The following is a 15,890-nucleotide window of genomic DNA, read 5'->3' on the forward strand; positions in this document are numbered from 1 at the left end:
GCAGCAATTTAGTTGGCATGCAAGGGAGTGGGGGTAGGAAGTTCATGAAGTGTGTGTTTTTTGCAGAGGAGGAGGTGAAACCTGAGACCTTGTGCATGCTAGGCCAGTGCTCTACTACTGAGATACATCTGAGATAGAATTTATAAAAGGTTACTAAAATTAATAGAAGATGTTTTGAAGATGGTTCGGGAAGATGTCACTTGTTAATTGGGTCTCAGGTGTTCAGTGAGTTAATATACATACCTGGATTCCAGAGTACCTGAGAAATATTATTGAGAGTTACGTTTGTTACTATTTATACTGCACTTTCATGTGTGTGAGTAAAATACATATAGATAGATATGATATGTGTGTGTGTATATATATATGTATAAAATTTTTTGAAAATATTTATTTTTTAGTTATAGGTAGACACAATGTCTTTATTTTACTTTATGTGGTGATGAGTATCAAACCCAGGGCCTCACACTTGCTAGGAGAGCACTCTACCTCTGAGCCACAACTCCAGCCCAAGTGTGTATGTGTGTGTGTGTGTGTGTATGTGTGTGTGTGAATGTTTATTTATTTATTGAATATTTTTTTTAGCTGTTGATGGACCTTTATCTTATTTATTTGTATGTGGTGCTGAGAATCAAACCCAGTGCCTTACACATGCTAAGCAAGTGCTCTACCACTGAGCCATAACCCCAGCCCTATATATTTATATATACACATTTTGGGCAAGGGGTGTTGGAGACTGAACCCAGAGAAGCTCCCTCACTGAGCCACATCCCCAACACATTTCTGTTTTTTATTTTGAGACAGGGTCTTGCTTACTTGCCCAGACTGGCCTTGAATTAGCAGTCCTCCTGCCTCAGCCTCCTGAGTAACTGGAATGGGTGTGTGCCTTCGTGTCCTGCTCAAAGATAATCTTTTTAACTCTGTTTTGATATAATTCAAGACTTGCAGAAGTTGCAGAAAGAATACTCAGGGGCTGGGGTTGTGGTTCAGCGGAAGAGCGCTCACCTAGCATGTGTGAAGCCCTGGGTTCGAACCTCAGAACCACATAAAATAAATAAATAAAATAAAGATGATATTGTGTCCAGCCAGAAAATAAATTTAAAAAAAAGAAGACTCGGGTTCCCATGTGCCTGATGGTTGTTTTTTACATTGTTTTAATAATACCTAAAGTAGTAATTCTCTGCTGTGTTTGTTTTATTTAGCATCTTCTTCATTTTTAACGGAGGAGGAATGGGGGAGATAGAAGGAACGTACAGAGTCCTGCAGTCTGCAGGGATGCGCTTGAGCACCCAGACCCCCATGGGAGTGAGCACCCTCGAACCAGGGCAGACGTTGTCACCCAGAATGCAGGAGAAGCACCTGCACATCAGAGTGAAGCTGCTGGACAACACTGTGGAGACGTTTGACACCGAGGTAAGGGTGCATGTGGGAGGCCTTCTTGGGCCAGTGCTGGTCAGCTCTGCTCTGCTCTTCTGTTGGTGTATCTGTTTGTCTTGCCATATTGGGGATTGAACCCAGAGGCACTCTATCACTGAGCTAGAATCCCCAGCCCTTTTTATTTTATTTTTTGAGATAGGGTCTTGCTAAGTTGCCCAGCTTTCTCAAAGTTGGGTCCTCCTACCTCAGCCTGCTGAGACACTGGAATGATATCTCCACTGGGCCTGACGCCCCCTCCTGCCCAGTACTGGGGAGTGATCCTAGGGCCTTGCACATGCGAGGCAGGCACTGGGTCTCTGAGCTACATCCCCACCTAGGTCTTGCACATTTATCAAGCTGGCCAAGAGTGGCTTTGGTGAACACTCAGTGAAGTCCTTGGACACACTGAAACTGAGTTCTCCTGAAGTGTGAAAGTGGTATTCTTTTTTTCTTCCACTAGGATTCGGTCTTTCCACTCTCCTCTCCTCTTCTGAGAGGCTGACTAAAGAGACTGTTGAAGGCACAGTTGCAGCCAGGCTGCTCCCATGTGGACCCGTCCCACCTGGCTGCCTGGGTGGGTCACATCCACATCTGGATGCAGATTCAGCTTCTCCTCTCGGGAGGCTGGTGGGAAGTGAGAGCCCAGCATACAGGAGGTGTTATCATGGTGTTAGCTTCTTTTTCCAGGTCAGCAATAAAATTTTTTTTTATTCTGAAAAAATTTCCTAATTATAGATTGTATCGATAATGTTGGCAAAAATAACTGGACATAGTAAAAAAATTATATATATACATATGTACTTAAGTAACACTTATATATATATGTAAATATTTTTATACACACACACACACACACACACACACACAAACACAAACACACTTCAGTAACACTATTTTCTTTTCCTTTTGTGGGGCGTGTGATACTGGGGATTGAATCTAGTTGTACTGTACCACTGAGTTATATCCCAGCCCTTTTTTATTTTGAGACAGGGTCTTGCTAAGTTGCCCAAGCTGGCCTCAAATTTGCAATCCTCCTGCCTCAGCCTCCCAGATCAATGGGATTATAGGCATGTGCCACTGCGCCCTGCTTACTGTTTTCTTTTGGACCCATATGGTATGTTAGAAAACATTTCTCTGCTTTTCTAAGTGATATTAGGACAAATGTTCTTTTTTAAAATTGCTAATGTATTTTCATTTGTAATACAGAAATCCATTCTCTCTTTTCTAGTATTTATATATTGAATTAAAGTAACATCTTTAAAAGCTTTTCCTGTTTTTAATGCCACAGAAATACAAGCAAGAGAACAATCTTGACTTCTCTCAGGAGGTGTGTCTGTGCTAGAGGCGTCTATTGAGTCAGGATGCTGCACAGAAAGTCATAGGCGGGCTGAGTTACGGTGGGCTGTGAGCAGTGCTCTACTGCAGAGAGCTGAGGGGGCTGGGAGGCTGGAGGGAGCCGCAGCCTGTCCCCTGCTGGCATCTGGGCCAGTGTTCCCTGGAGCCCTTCCCCTTGAGGAGTATTGGATGATAGGTGGCTAGTGCTGAGACTCAAGTGCTTTTCGTTTAAATTTTGTTGCTGTTTTTGATTGTTTGCTTTCGGGGTAGGGGGAGTACTGGGATTGAACCCAGGGGCATTTTACCACCAACTCTATCCCCAGCCCTTTTTATTTTTTATTTTGAGACAGAGTTAACTAAGTGCTTAGAGCCTCACGAAATTACTGAGGCTGGCTTCGAACTTGAAATCCTCCTGCCTCAGCCTCCTGAGTCTGTGGGATTACAGGTGTGTGCCACCTTGCCTGGTGTATAAGGTTGTATCTGAGAAGAAAACCAATCTCATTTTATTAGGGCAGTGGTGACTGTCCCATCACAAAAGTCTGCTGAATGATGACCTTTGAACTCTGGAGGGCTAGCACTGGTGCACTTCTGGCAGCTCTGGGATCATTCTCCTTTGAAATAGGTCTTGGGCTCCCAAATCTTAATCTTATGTATTTATTTAGTTTGGTACTGGGAATTAAATTCAGGGACATTTTACCACTGAGCCACATCCCCAGCCCTTTTTATTTTTTATTTTGAGACAGGGTCTCACTAAGTTGCGTAAGGCTTCATTGAGTTGCTGCGGCTGGCCTCAAATTTGCAATCCTCCTGCCTTAGCCTCCTGAGTCATTGGGATTGCAGGCATGGCCACGACACCAGACTCCCAAATCTTTTCCAATCAAAATGTTTGAAAGAATTTCCACCGTTGAGCCATCCCTCTGGCAAAGGTATTTATTTACTAAGGTCTAGGCTTGTTAACATGTGTGTTAAAATTTTTTTTAGAAACTGAAAGAAAAATAATTACACTATTTAGGATTTGCTTTGAAAACATCTTTTCTGTCCTGCTTAATAGTCTGTATCAACTAAAACTAGGATCTAAAAGGAAAAAGCATGCATTTATTTTTGAGTTATAAATTGAAATAATTGTTTCTATTAATTAAATATAACTGTCATCTTTGGTATTTGACATACTTGACTGGTCACCAGAAACTAGAGAGTTCCCTTGGAAAAGCAGCTGTCCCCGAGCCCTGAGTTGGACAGCACTTCTGCACTGTTACCAGCTGAGGAGCGCTGCACCGGGAGCCAGAGCTCAGTGCGTCTTATTATCAGTCAGTCGTGTTCTGCTTCCAGGTGCCTTGTCCTCCCCAGTGACAAACCACCCAAGTGAAGTGACAGTGACTCCCACTGTAGCCTGTCCGTCGGGTGGGGTGGCCATTGCTGGTCTGGCTGGCCATGAGGCCTGGGTGCGCCCCATACGCCTGGAGATGCTCTCAGGACAGGAGTGGGAGCCGCAGGTGCCGAGGGGGCTCAGTGTCAAAGTCTTCAGTGTCTCTTTGATCGTGTTGAATTGGCTTCAGCAAGTTAGAGGGCTGCACAGGGTTGAGAGGTGGGGACACGGAGTCACCTGACCAGATGGCAGGAATCGGCCCTCTCCTAAGCACCCGCTGTTGCCAGGAGAGCTACTGCAGAGGCAGGGCTGGGACACTGGGTGGGCTGTCCTCAGGGTCCAAGTGCCTGTCCAGGAAGCAGATCTCTGGGTCAACGCGGGGTGCTGACCCGGGCCTCCGTCCCTGCCCACCATCGCTCGTCCTCAGTTTCACTTGTGCTCCTCACTGCCCTCTCCTTATGTTTGGACCAGGAGACAGGCTGTGACCAGGTGGTCCTTCTGCTGGACCTGCAGGCTGCTGCACACTTGTCAGGCTTGCAGGGCAGTGAGACCCCTGGCTGGGCAGGTCAGTCTCCAGCAGGACGTCGTGTCCTATGGCATGTTGTCTGTCCTAGAGGGCAGCCTGGGAGAGTGGGTCCACGCGTGTCCTCAGTGTGGGGAGTAGTGCTGCGCTTAGTCTGTGTGTGCCCAGGGAGGGGCTGCAGTCAGGCCTGCTCCCTGCTCCTTGCCAGAGTGTCGTCAGTGTCTCCACGCAGCAGTGTGCTCTCACCGCAGGGCCCAACTTTGCCCTGTTTCTAGACTTTCTGGCCTTGTGTACCTCTTTTTAGTTACACATGTCAGCAGAGTGTATCTGACATGTCATACATACGTGGAGTGTCCATTCCCATTTTTGTGGCTGTACGTGATGTGGAGTTTCCCTGGTCGGGTGTTCATACATGAGCGTAGGAAAGTGATGTCCCATTCGTTCTACTGTCTTTCCCATCCCCATCCCCTCCCTTTGTCCTATCCAGTGAACTTCTATTCTCTCTTCTCCACCCTTCCTTATTGTGGTTTAACATCTGCATATCAGAGAGAACATATTTGGCCTTTAGTTTTTTGGAGTTGGCTTATTTCACTTAGCATGATAGTCTCCAGTACCATCCATTTACTGGCAAATGCCATGATTTCATTTCTGTTTATGGCTGAGTAATATTCCATTGTGTAGACATACCGCATTTTCTTTATCCATTCATCTGTTGAAGGGCACCTAGATTGCCTCCATAGTTCAGTTGTTGTGTGCATGTCTTTCATGGTCTGTCTACCTGATGTTCTGTCTCTTGAGTCTTAAGCAACCATGGTATTCTGGGGAGATGTGCTAACTTCACACTTGGACAAAATTAGATTCACACACCAGTCAGAAGATCCAGGCTCATGTGGGATTGTACAGAACCTGCTGGTTGTTACTAAAAGTTTAGTTAAAGGCCCTTCTTTCCTCTGGGAATTATCAACATCTAGTGGTTTTTAATGCTTCTCTTTTGCTGTGGTGAAAATACAGAGTGACCTACAGCCCTCTGTGCTGGGGCTCCTGCCCCCTCTGCAGAGCGCATAGCTTCTCTGGTGTCTCCTCAGGTGTGGGAGCCTCGCTGTCCTCGCAGGGCTTCAGTAAGGCATGCTCTCAAGTCACAGTCTGCTCCTCGCTCCAGCTCCCCACGGTGAGGGCTGGGGAGGTGCGTCCCCCAAGACACACAGCAGCAGGGTGCGCACAGTTCCAGCAGATGCAGCCCGCCAGGGTGCTGAGGGGCTGGCCAGGTGCAGGGGAGTGCCAGACAGTGGACGGCCAAGTCCAGATGGCTTGAAGCTAAGTTCTGTTCTCTTGTGTTAGAAGGTAAAGTTGAGTGTGAGTGGGATTTTTATAACAGTTTATAGAGATCAATTTGTATACTCTACAATTTACTCATAGACTGTCCAAATCAGTGGTGTTAAACAGAAATGTGCCACTTTCACAATTTTAGACCATTTTTATCTCCTCAAAAATAAACCCACACCTGTTAATCCACGTCATTCCCTGAGTTCCAGGTGAGCCATGATCTACGCTGGTCTCTGGCCCTCCCTCTTCTGAGTGACTGCCCGAGTGGGGTCATGGTCATGTTCTTTTGGGACGGACGCTTGAGACATCCACCAGGTCGCGGCATGGGTGCTTGTGTCGGCGCCCATTCTTTTTCATGGCAGAAGAGTGTTCTGTGTGGATACCCAGCGTTTTGTCCGTCCCTTCCTCAGCTGATAGACGTTGTGGTGAGGGTCCATGCAGGAGGCTTGATGTGGATGTGAGTCTTCATTTCTTTAGGGGGTACTTAGGGTTGGAGTTGCTGGTCGTGTCGTGACCCTGAGTCTGACCCTGAGGACCCCACTGCTTTCCAGAGCAGTGACACTTCATGAGCCACATCCCCAGCCTTTTAATTAATTTATTTATCTATTTATTTGGAGACAGGGCCTCACTAACTTGCTGAAGTTGGCCTCCAACTTGTGATCCTCCTGCCTCAATCTCCCAGGCTGCTGGGATGACAGGTGTGCATCACTGCAACTGGCTCAGATTCTCCACTCTCTGGCCCATACTTGACATTTTCTGACTTTCTTATTTTTTTTATTGCATAATAATGTTTTATTCTGATTCAGTTACAACTATCCTGCTGGGAATGAAATATAACTTATTGTGGTTTTCGATGGTGTTTTAAAAGCTATTTTTAATGGATAAAAAAAGGAGGGTTTGGAGCCAAAGTATGAGAACTGCATCATTTTGGTGGCCTGAGGTTGGAATGGGACGTGGTGGCAGAGCACTTGTCTGGCACACACAAGCTGTCCTGGAGGGGGTCACTGGGGTAGGCTGAGTAAGAGTGGGGTTCACCCTGCTGCGTTGCCCACTCCACCATCAGGAAGACTCAGGAGAAGCTGCTTGGTGTGTTCACAGGGACCCTGTGGAGGTGGTCTCCCCAAGAGCAGGGATTTTCTTTTTTTTTCCCTGTGATTTTTTTTTGGTCTGGTCTTTTGGGATGTACATGACAGTAGAGTGTATTTTGACATACTGTACAAACATGGGGTGTGACTTCTCTAATTAGGATCCCATTCTGTGGTGGTACATGATGTGGAGTTACCCTGGTCATACAGTCATATGCCAGGATGGGAAAGGTGTGTCCCACGCATCCTGCTGTCTTCCTGTCCCCCCTGCTCCCTTCCCTTCATTTACTCAGTCTAACCCAGTTTGGCTTCTGAACTTCTTTCATTGAGAATTGTCATGCAGACTTGAAGAACTTTTACTTATTGATGCTGTATTTTGAATCACTGCTTATTTCATTTGTAAGGAATAGCTACCGGCTCTCACTTAGCTACGATGACTCTCATCTCTGTGAGTCATGTATGGAGACAGACTTGGAGTCCAGGCTCTGACATGGGCTGACCAGTCTGAAATGCTTGTGTGTATGTGGAAGTGCGTTTACTGCAGGGCTTAAAGGAAGGGAGAGGTCGGTCCATGATGGTTTTAGGCTGCAGCCCCGGGGCAGATACAGGCTCCAGTTGTGTCTTAAGTGACTTTTGATATTTGTTTTGTTTTGTTTTTTGAGAATATGAATAGTTATTTATTAACACTGGTGAACACACAGGACAAACATTTTGTATAAAATGTTACTGGCATGGTGGTGGTTGCTGGAAGATTTACTAAATGATTCTACATTGCTGTTGGCATGCTTGATTAAGGTTGATTAAGATTAGGACAGTACTTCTCAAAATTTAATGTGAAAGGAATTACCTGGAATATTGTTTCATTGCAGCTTATGATTCAATAGAACTAGGATGAAATCTAGAAATTCTCCATTTCTAACAAGCTCCCAAGCAATGCCTGTATGTTCGTTCTGGGACCACTTGAAGCTAGAATATCAGTGATACAAGTTTTATTAATTGCACAAATATCCCTGTAGCCTTCTGAAAGATCATAACCCAAATTGCAATCATAACCAGTAGGATGCCATACAAAATTCATCGACACCCAAAAGAATTGGTGTCAGTAGACCTACAATAGAATTGCTGTTCCTGTGAAACACAAGACACAAAAATCAGAAATAAATGACTCTTGCCATTCAAGTGTAGAACCATCTATGGTACATAGAAGCCTTAATACTTATGATTTAAAATGGTAAGTTCTTTTTTTCCACTCTTATTTTAAAGAGAGGGAAAATTTTTTTATTGCATAATAATGTTTTATTCTGATTCAGTTACAACTTAAGTAATTTAAATGTTAAAGGAGAAATGAAAGAGAATTATGGTTTACATCACATGTGCTTTAAATTTAAAGAAAAGCATTAGTTGGCTTCAATAGCAGTCAAAAATTTACTATTTCAATTCACAGCCCCATCCTTCCTTATTATATATTCCCTGTTCCAGTTTTTGGTTGGTTTCCTTTCTATTTTACTGATTACACACATCCCACCTATTGAGTTGTTTAGTTAGTTGCTTTTTCCTTATGTTACCAAATTTCAAGTCGTATCTCTTTTAGAGCAATATGTTTTTGTTTAGGTTTATTTTTGTAACAGTTTTTTAATTCTTTTTTCTTCTTTTTTCTTTTTTTTATTATTGGTTATTCAAAACATTACATAGTTCTTAATGTATCATATTTCACACTTTGATTCCAGTGGGTTATGAACTCCCATTTTTACCCCCTATACAGATTGCAGAATCACATCAGTTACACTTCCATTGATTTACATATTGCCATACTCGTGGACTTTTGACATTTGTTGATGGGATACTGGCAACCCAGAGGTGAGTCGGTGGCTGGTAGTAAATGTAGTAAAATCTTGATTTGTTTCAGTGGATCAAATGGTTCTGCCATTTTGAACATTGCAGTCTGGCCTCAGCTCAAGTCTTGTTTCTGCGCTGCAGTTCTGGGGTTCTGTGTCAGGCTGCCCTGTGCCTTGTCCTGTGTGTGAAGCTGTGCAGTGGAAGCGTGTTCAGCTCCAGCCACATCAGGTGTGAGGGTCTTCACCCTGTCACTGATGGAAGGAGAGGTTCAGTGGGTGCCCAAGTCCCCAGGTGGAGAAGGCTTCTTCAGACTTCAGGGCAGATGTGCAGGCAGGTATACTGTCACTAATCCATACGTCGCTGAGGTAGGCAGCTTCTCACTGCTGGGACAGAACACCTGACAAGGACAGTTTTAGAGGAGGAAAAGTGTATTTGAGGCTCACAATTTCAGAAGTCTCAATCCAAAAACTTTGACTCCGTAACTCTGGGCTGGAGGGGAGGCAGCACATCGTGGTGGGGGGTGTCGGGGAGGAAAGCAGCTCAGAACAGGGCAGTCAGGAAGCAGGAAGAGAGAGCTCCACTCTCCAGGGATAAAATGTACACCCCAGAGCCAAACCTCCGGGACCCACTTCCTCTAGCCACACCCCACTGCCTGCAGTCCCCACCCAGCTCAGCCGGCAGTGCAGCAGTGCCTGGTCTCACACATGAGCTTTTGGAGGACACCTCCTATCTAAACAGTCCATAGCAGTCTTTTAGGAGTCAGGAACGTTAGTATGGCACAAGTGGTGTTTAGTAACGAAGAGAACAGTTGGGGATGCAGTGGTAGTCCAGGGTAGTGTTCAGTGAGACTATGGGTCTGATCTCGCACACCCCAAAAAGGGACAGTTTGAGTGGGTGGGTGAGATCCTGCCTGGAGGACTAGCAGGTGGGGACTTTCCTTTTCTTTTTTCTTTGTTTCTTCCTTTCTTTCTTTCAGACATTAATGTAAGCACATGTCAAGCAGGAGGACAGGTTCCAGGCAGGAAACCTCCATGCTCTCCTCGTGGCCTGGAAGGGTTGCAGCCAGGAAGCATTGTCGCTCCAGCACGGGCGTCCTAAGTATGGAAAATAGGCTGCCTTAGAACTTATTTTGGTCTGACCTCAGGAAGAAAAGCTAGTAATTCGGTATCTGAAATGTGGGGGTAATGCAGGTTTTACCCCAGAGCTCTTGTGGGTGTCTAGGCTACACTGCTATTATGTGACTGTGCTCGACTTCAGAACCTGTTATTTGGTCGTGGAGAATTGATCCTTTTTTTAACCCAGATGGCTAGGAATGTGGCAGACGGTGCCTGACAGCAACGTGGCCACGTTGAGTCTTAGCTTCTAGGTGGTGGCATTGGAGCTCTCAGTGCCAGCCCCCCACCAAACCCCAGTGCACAGGCAGCCTGTGTCAGATCATAAAGCATCTATGGCTGATGAAGAGGTGGGCTCCGAATAGAATGATCGGGGGTGCCATCCCGTGACAGCCTGTAACCAGGCACTCAGTGGATGTGGCTCCTGTGGCACCTTTGCCGAGGGTGTGCCCAGGAGCCCTGTCTGTCGGGTGGCCGTCCCTCGAGCATGCCAGCGCTGGGTGCGATTCATTTGCGGGCAGCCCCAGAGGGGTCTGGGAGTTCCCAGGGAGGCACTGGTATCAGCTGTCCCGCCCAGGCCATGAGCCCTAATGGAATCCCTGTACTCTCTCATACCCTCGCATTTTTTGCTGGGGGTACTGGGGATTGAGTTCAGGGGGCACTCCACCACTGAGCCACATCCCCAGCCCATTTGTATTTTATTTAGAGGCAGGGTCTCGCTGAGTTGCTTAGCATCTCACTTTTATTGAGGCTGGCTTTGAACTTGCGGTCCTCCTGCCTCAGCCTCCCAAGCTGCTGGGATGACAGGTATGTGCCACTGCACCTGGCTCCTGTGGAACCACTTTGGTCAGGTTTCCCCAGCTTGGGAGGCTGAGGCAGGAGGACCGCAAGTAATGTGCACTGACTGTGCAAAGAGAAACTCCCCGGGGCCCTGCACGGCGGCGATGAAGTGAGCAGCCGTCCCCAAGTTTCCAAGGGCCTCCAACTCTGACACCGTCACACAAAAGAGGATTTAAACTGGACCTGGTTTTGTAGCTTTAGAAACATTAAAATCATCTTCTGAACATTTTTCTATGTGATTGTTCTTTTAAAGGTTTTTAATAGTTACATAATTTTCTGTTTTCAGTTTCTCTATAATAAGTTTTTATGTACACTCTTGATCATGTCCTTTCAGAGTGTCTGACACAGGTTCTACGTCGTGGGCTGGGTGGCTTTGAGCCTTTGGCACAGGGGAACGACACGCCCCACCCCGTCATGCAGGGGCCATGCCCTCGCCCCATGAGTACCTTAATAGTTTTGTTTTTTGTTTTTTTATGTTTTAATTAAAAAAATGTTTTGGAGCTGGGATTGTGGCTCAGTAGTAGAGTGCTTGCCTAGCATGCGTGAGGCACTGGGTTCGATCCTCAGCACCACATAAATGTAAAATAAAGATACTGAGTTCACCTAAAACTAAAAAATAAATATTTAAAAAAATGTTTTAGTTGTAGATAGACAGAATACCTCTGTTTTATTTATTCATTCTGTGTTGTGCTGAGGTGCAGCAGGGCACACGTGCCAGGCAGGCGCTCCCCACTGAGCTGAGCACCACCTCGTGGTCTTAGCAAGGCCTGCACTTCAGTGTAGAAGTTGGGATCTTGGGCATAGTCTCTTCAGGCTCCTCCGCTTTACTGTGGGTTTATGGGTATTTCAGTGTTTGGGATTTTACCTTGTATTTGAATTTAAGATTACAAAGTGAAGAGTTGGGATGATAGTAAATATGTTATATTTGGAGTAAAAGGATGAAGGTAGCAGGTGCAGAAAGCACACTGAGGTCGGACATCTGAAGGTGACTGGAGCCAGGGAGCTGTGCTCCTCAGCCGGCCGTGGGCCAGGGGTGTGTGGAGGTGTCTGCTGGCCCAGGTGTTCTTCCTGTCTCTTGTGCTGTTTCTGTAGTGGGGAGTGGTACCCAGAGCTGGGTGCTTGGGGATCAAGAAAGCAGAGGGGATGCACTGAGGAGGGAAGCCCCAGCAGCTGGACCTGGGAGGGGCCGTTGGAGCCCTGTCCTGTAGAAGAATGTTGAAGGAGTTGGAACAGAACCTGCAGGTGCTTCCATGGGTGACCAGGATCTCGCAAGAGACCTGTGTAGTGGGGTCCAGGAGGGCAGGGGCTTTATGGAGGAGGCTAGCTTGTGTCAGAGCCAGGCCAGGGTAAGAGGGGAGCCTTGGGCAACGTTCAGGTGACCCAGGATGTAGTGTCTGGAGGGTGGGTGCAGGGCAGTGGTGATTCAGCCGTGTCTGGGAGCTGTCTTGAAGGTGGGGCCTTCAGGGTTTGCTGGTGCAGGTTTGTACGGAGCCAGAGAAGGCCGGCTCTGAGTGTCGTGGCCTGTGGTGGGGAGCCTGTGGGGGCTGCGTGGTCCTGGGGCCGACAGGAGGGCTCTTGGGCTCTGGGTGAAGCTCCCGTGGAGCCTGCTGTGGCGCACACGTGAGGAGCACCCCATTCCCTTCTGTGAAGCTGTCACTGCGACCTCTGAGTGAAACACCTTGTCAGGAGCATTCTGCTGCTTGGATGAGCAGGTGGCTCCTCTAGACTGTCATCGGACCTCAGCTCGTGGGTACAGTGATCATGGACTTTTGCTTTTAGAAACTTTGACTCATCAATAAGGAGAAACATGAAAAAGGCCTGTGGGCACCTCTAGTGGTCATGAAGGAGGGCTGGCTGTCGTGCACACGTGGGCAGTGCCCTGTGTGTGCTGTTGAATAGCCTCTTTCCACTGGGGCGGAGAGGAAAACCTAGACCTGCTTCAAGTCCAGATTCACTGAAAATCCAGAAGACATTCCTTCCTCTTCAGGCCACAGTCTTAAATACCCGCCTGGAACTACAGTGACCACACCTGTGTCCTCAGCCTTGGGAGACTCTCAGGTGTCTTCTAGAATAAACAGTGTTCCTGATTATGAAAAGCCCATTTTTTCTTTATCTTCTAATTTTAGATATTCATAACTTAGTGTCCTCATAATTACACTTGTATTTGTTTGGTCCTTATTAAAAATACATCAGAATAATTTCTGCATGTGTTGATATTGAAACATGTGGGGGCAGATGTTTGTAGCTGTGTGGTCAGAGTCTGTAATGTGGCCCCAAAGCCTCATGTGTTCAGAGAGGGGACGCTTAGGAAAGGATTGTTCTGGAGGACTTTGACCTTACCAGTGTCTTAATCCGTCTGATGGACTCATAGTCTGAATGGATTAGAAAGATGGTGGGAAACGCAGCAGGTGGTGCTCAGCTTGAGAAGGAGGTCCAGGGTGTGCCTGGGAGGGTGTTCCTCCCTGCCCGTCCTCTCTCTGCTCCCCAGCTGCCACCAGTTGAGAAGCCCTCCTCCACTGGTCACCCCCATGTCTGCCTCACCTCCACACCAAGGCCCTCAGGACCAAGGCAGCGGAGCCGGCCAGCGGGAGCCCAGACCTCTGAAACCAGGAGCCAAAATGACCTCTCCTCCTCTGTTTGTGTCAGGTATTTTGGTCACAGCAACAAAAAAAAGCTAACACAGTCGCAGGATAAATGCTACATCTTTTGTTTTGCAGCAGTTTTCAATTAGGTCAACTAAGAAGTGACTTTAAGGCAATGGACATTACTATTCTTTTAGAAAAAATATTGGAACATGTCAAAAACACTCAGCAAGCTCTTTTAGAGCAAACTCATATAAAATCCAGGGTGCTCAGCTTTACAGTTATTTGTTCCGGCTTAAATAATGTTAGTCTTGCCAGTTTCAGTGACTTAGGAGGCTGAGGCAAGACAATACAAGTTCAAGGCCAGCCTCAGCAACTTAGTGAGGCCCTAAGCAACTCAGAGACCTGGTCTCAAAGTAAAAAATCAAAAGGGCTGGGGTCTAGCCCAGTGGTAAAACACCCCTGGGTTCAATCCCTAGTATCGAAAATAAATGATAATAATAACATCAGTCTTACAGCTTTTTAAAAATTGTTCTAATTAGTTATGCATGACAGAAGAAGGCATTTTGTTTCATTGTACACAAATGGAGCACAACTTTTCATTTCTGTGGTGGTACACGATATAGAGTCCCATTTGTACAATCATACATGTATCTAGGATAATGATGTCCTCATTCCACCATGTTTCCTATCCCCATACCTCCAGCTCTCCCCCACCCTCCCCTTTGCCCAATCCAAAGTTCCTCCATTCTTCCTCTGCCTCCTCCCCCCTTCATGGATCAGCATCCACCAGGGAGAACATTCAACCCCTGTTTTTTTGGGATTTGCTTGCTTTGCTTGGCATAAAATTCTCCAACTCCATCCATTTACCTGCAGATACCATGATTTTATTCTCTTTTATTGATGAGTAATATTCCATTGTATGTATGTGTGTGTGTGTGTATATACACACACACGCATACATACACCACATTTTCTTTATCCATTCATCTATTGAAGGGCATCTAGGTTGGTTCCACAGTTTAGCTATTGTGAATTGAGCTGCTACGAATATTGATGTAGCCATGTCACTTTAGTATGCTGTTTAAAAACCTGTAAAATACTAGCAACCTGCTTTAAGTGTGATTATGGTTGTCAAGCACTGGTACACACCTATAATCCCCACTACTGAGGAGGCTGAGGCCGAAGGGTCAGAAGTTCAAGGTCGCCTCAGCAACTTAGTGACACCTTGTTTCAAAATTTTAAAAATTCTTTAAAAAGGGCTGGGGTGTAACTCAGTGGCAGAGCACTTTCTTAGCATGCGTGAGGCCCTGGGTTTAATCCTCAGCACTGCAAACATTAAAAAAAAGGGAAGGAGAAGTAACACTCCCTTTTTGCTCACATCATGCTCTTGACCTTGGAGGTGTTTTGTATCCTTGTCTGTACCCCGTGTATGTTCACACATGAACTACTTTATTCCTTTAGTTACACGAGTACTAAGCTTCCTCTTATGGATGTGTTTTTATCTGTTTTTCTTTTCACCTCCCGTAGTTTTTATTTTAAGAATGTCAACACTATACTAATTGGTCCAGAGATCTTTATAACTGTTTCTTCTTGATGCAGATAGAGCACTGCTTTCCTCTTGTGAAATGTCTCTCTCTCTCTCTCTTTTTTTAACCTTACTTTGTGCCTTTTGGGCCTAAATTCAAACATACATTCTGTCAGAGCCAGGTCCCTTGCTTCATCTGCTGGCGGTATACCCAGTACGCCCAGGGGATTTTTCTGTTGCCAGCTGCTCTGAACCTTCTGTCTGAACCTAATCTGAATGGACCAAGTGGGTAGTATCTGTAGGCAGATGGGGCTTGGCTTGAGGAAACGAGGTCCCTGGGGTGAGGCTTTGGGGATCATATCTCTCTCTCTCTTTTTTTTTTTTTTAATTTAGTTGTTGATGGATATTTATTTATATGCGTGCTGAGAATCACACCCACTGCCTTACACTTTCGAGACAAGCACTCTACCACTGAGCCACAACCCCAGCCCCCTAGTTCCTCCCTCCCTCTGCTTCCCAGTCACCGTGAACCGAACAGCTCTTTCTTTTAGTTGTAGACGGACATGATACCTTTATTATCTGTTTTCATGTGGTGAGGTTGGAACCCAGTGCCTCACGTGTGCCTGCCAGGCAAGTGCTGTGCCATTGAGCCACAGCCCAGCCCCTGGGTAGCTTTTTCTGCCATACCCTTCCACCATGATGAGCTTCACCTTGGGCTCAGAGGAAGAAATCAGCCAGCCATGAACTGACCCTCTGAAACCATGACCCCAGAGTACACTTCTCTAACTCTCAGCTGATCTTTTTGGGCATTTTGATCACAGTGACATACAGCTGATTAACACAGTGTACATAAGTGGAAAGACAGGGTTCGTGGATCAGAGAACCTGATAGACTTTAGAAGGTCATACTCCCAAACTGATTTACACGTTCAACGTGATCACCAC

The 15,890-nt window shown here is 46.2% G+C and overlaps 1 protein-coding gene across 13 annotated transcripts in view; it reads left to right on the forward strand.

Moving 5' to 3' along the window:
* Farp2 (FERM, ARH/RhoGEF and pleckstrin domain protein 2) overlaps window positions 1-15,890 on the forward strand; it is an 89,067-nt gene that overhangs the window by 10,441 nt on the left and 62,736 nt on the right. For 4 of the 13 annotated variants that reach the window (XM_078018435.1, XM_078018437.1, XM_078018438.1 and 1 more), the window contains exon 2: window positions 1,203-1,413. In XM_078018435.1, the coding sequence (XP_077874561.1) occupies window positions 1,231-1,413 (183 nt within the window). In that variant the 5' untranslated portion in view covers window positions 1,203-1,230. Of the gene's footprint in view, window positions 1-1,202; window positions 1,414-1,876; window positions 2,104-2,435; window positions 2,531-8,810; window positions 8,906-13,324; window positions 13,483-15,890 lie in introns of those variants that run through there. The other 9 variants (XM_013364890.4, XM_021719659.3, XM_078018439.1 and 6 more) reach the window with 9 other exon arrangements.

Source organism: Ictidomys tridecemlineatus, chromosome 7 (genome assembly GCF_052094955.1).
Source record: "Ictidomys tridecemlineatus isolate mIctTri1 chromosome 7, mIctTri1.hap1, whole genome shotgun sequence".
Taxonomy (NCBI): domain Eukaryota; kingdom Metazoa; phylum Chordata; class Mammalia; order Rodentia; family Sciuridae; genus Ictidomys; species Ictidomys tridecemlineatus.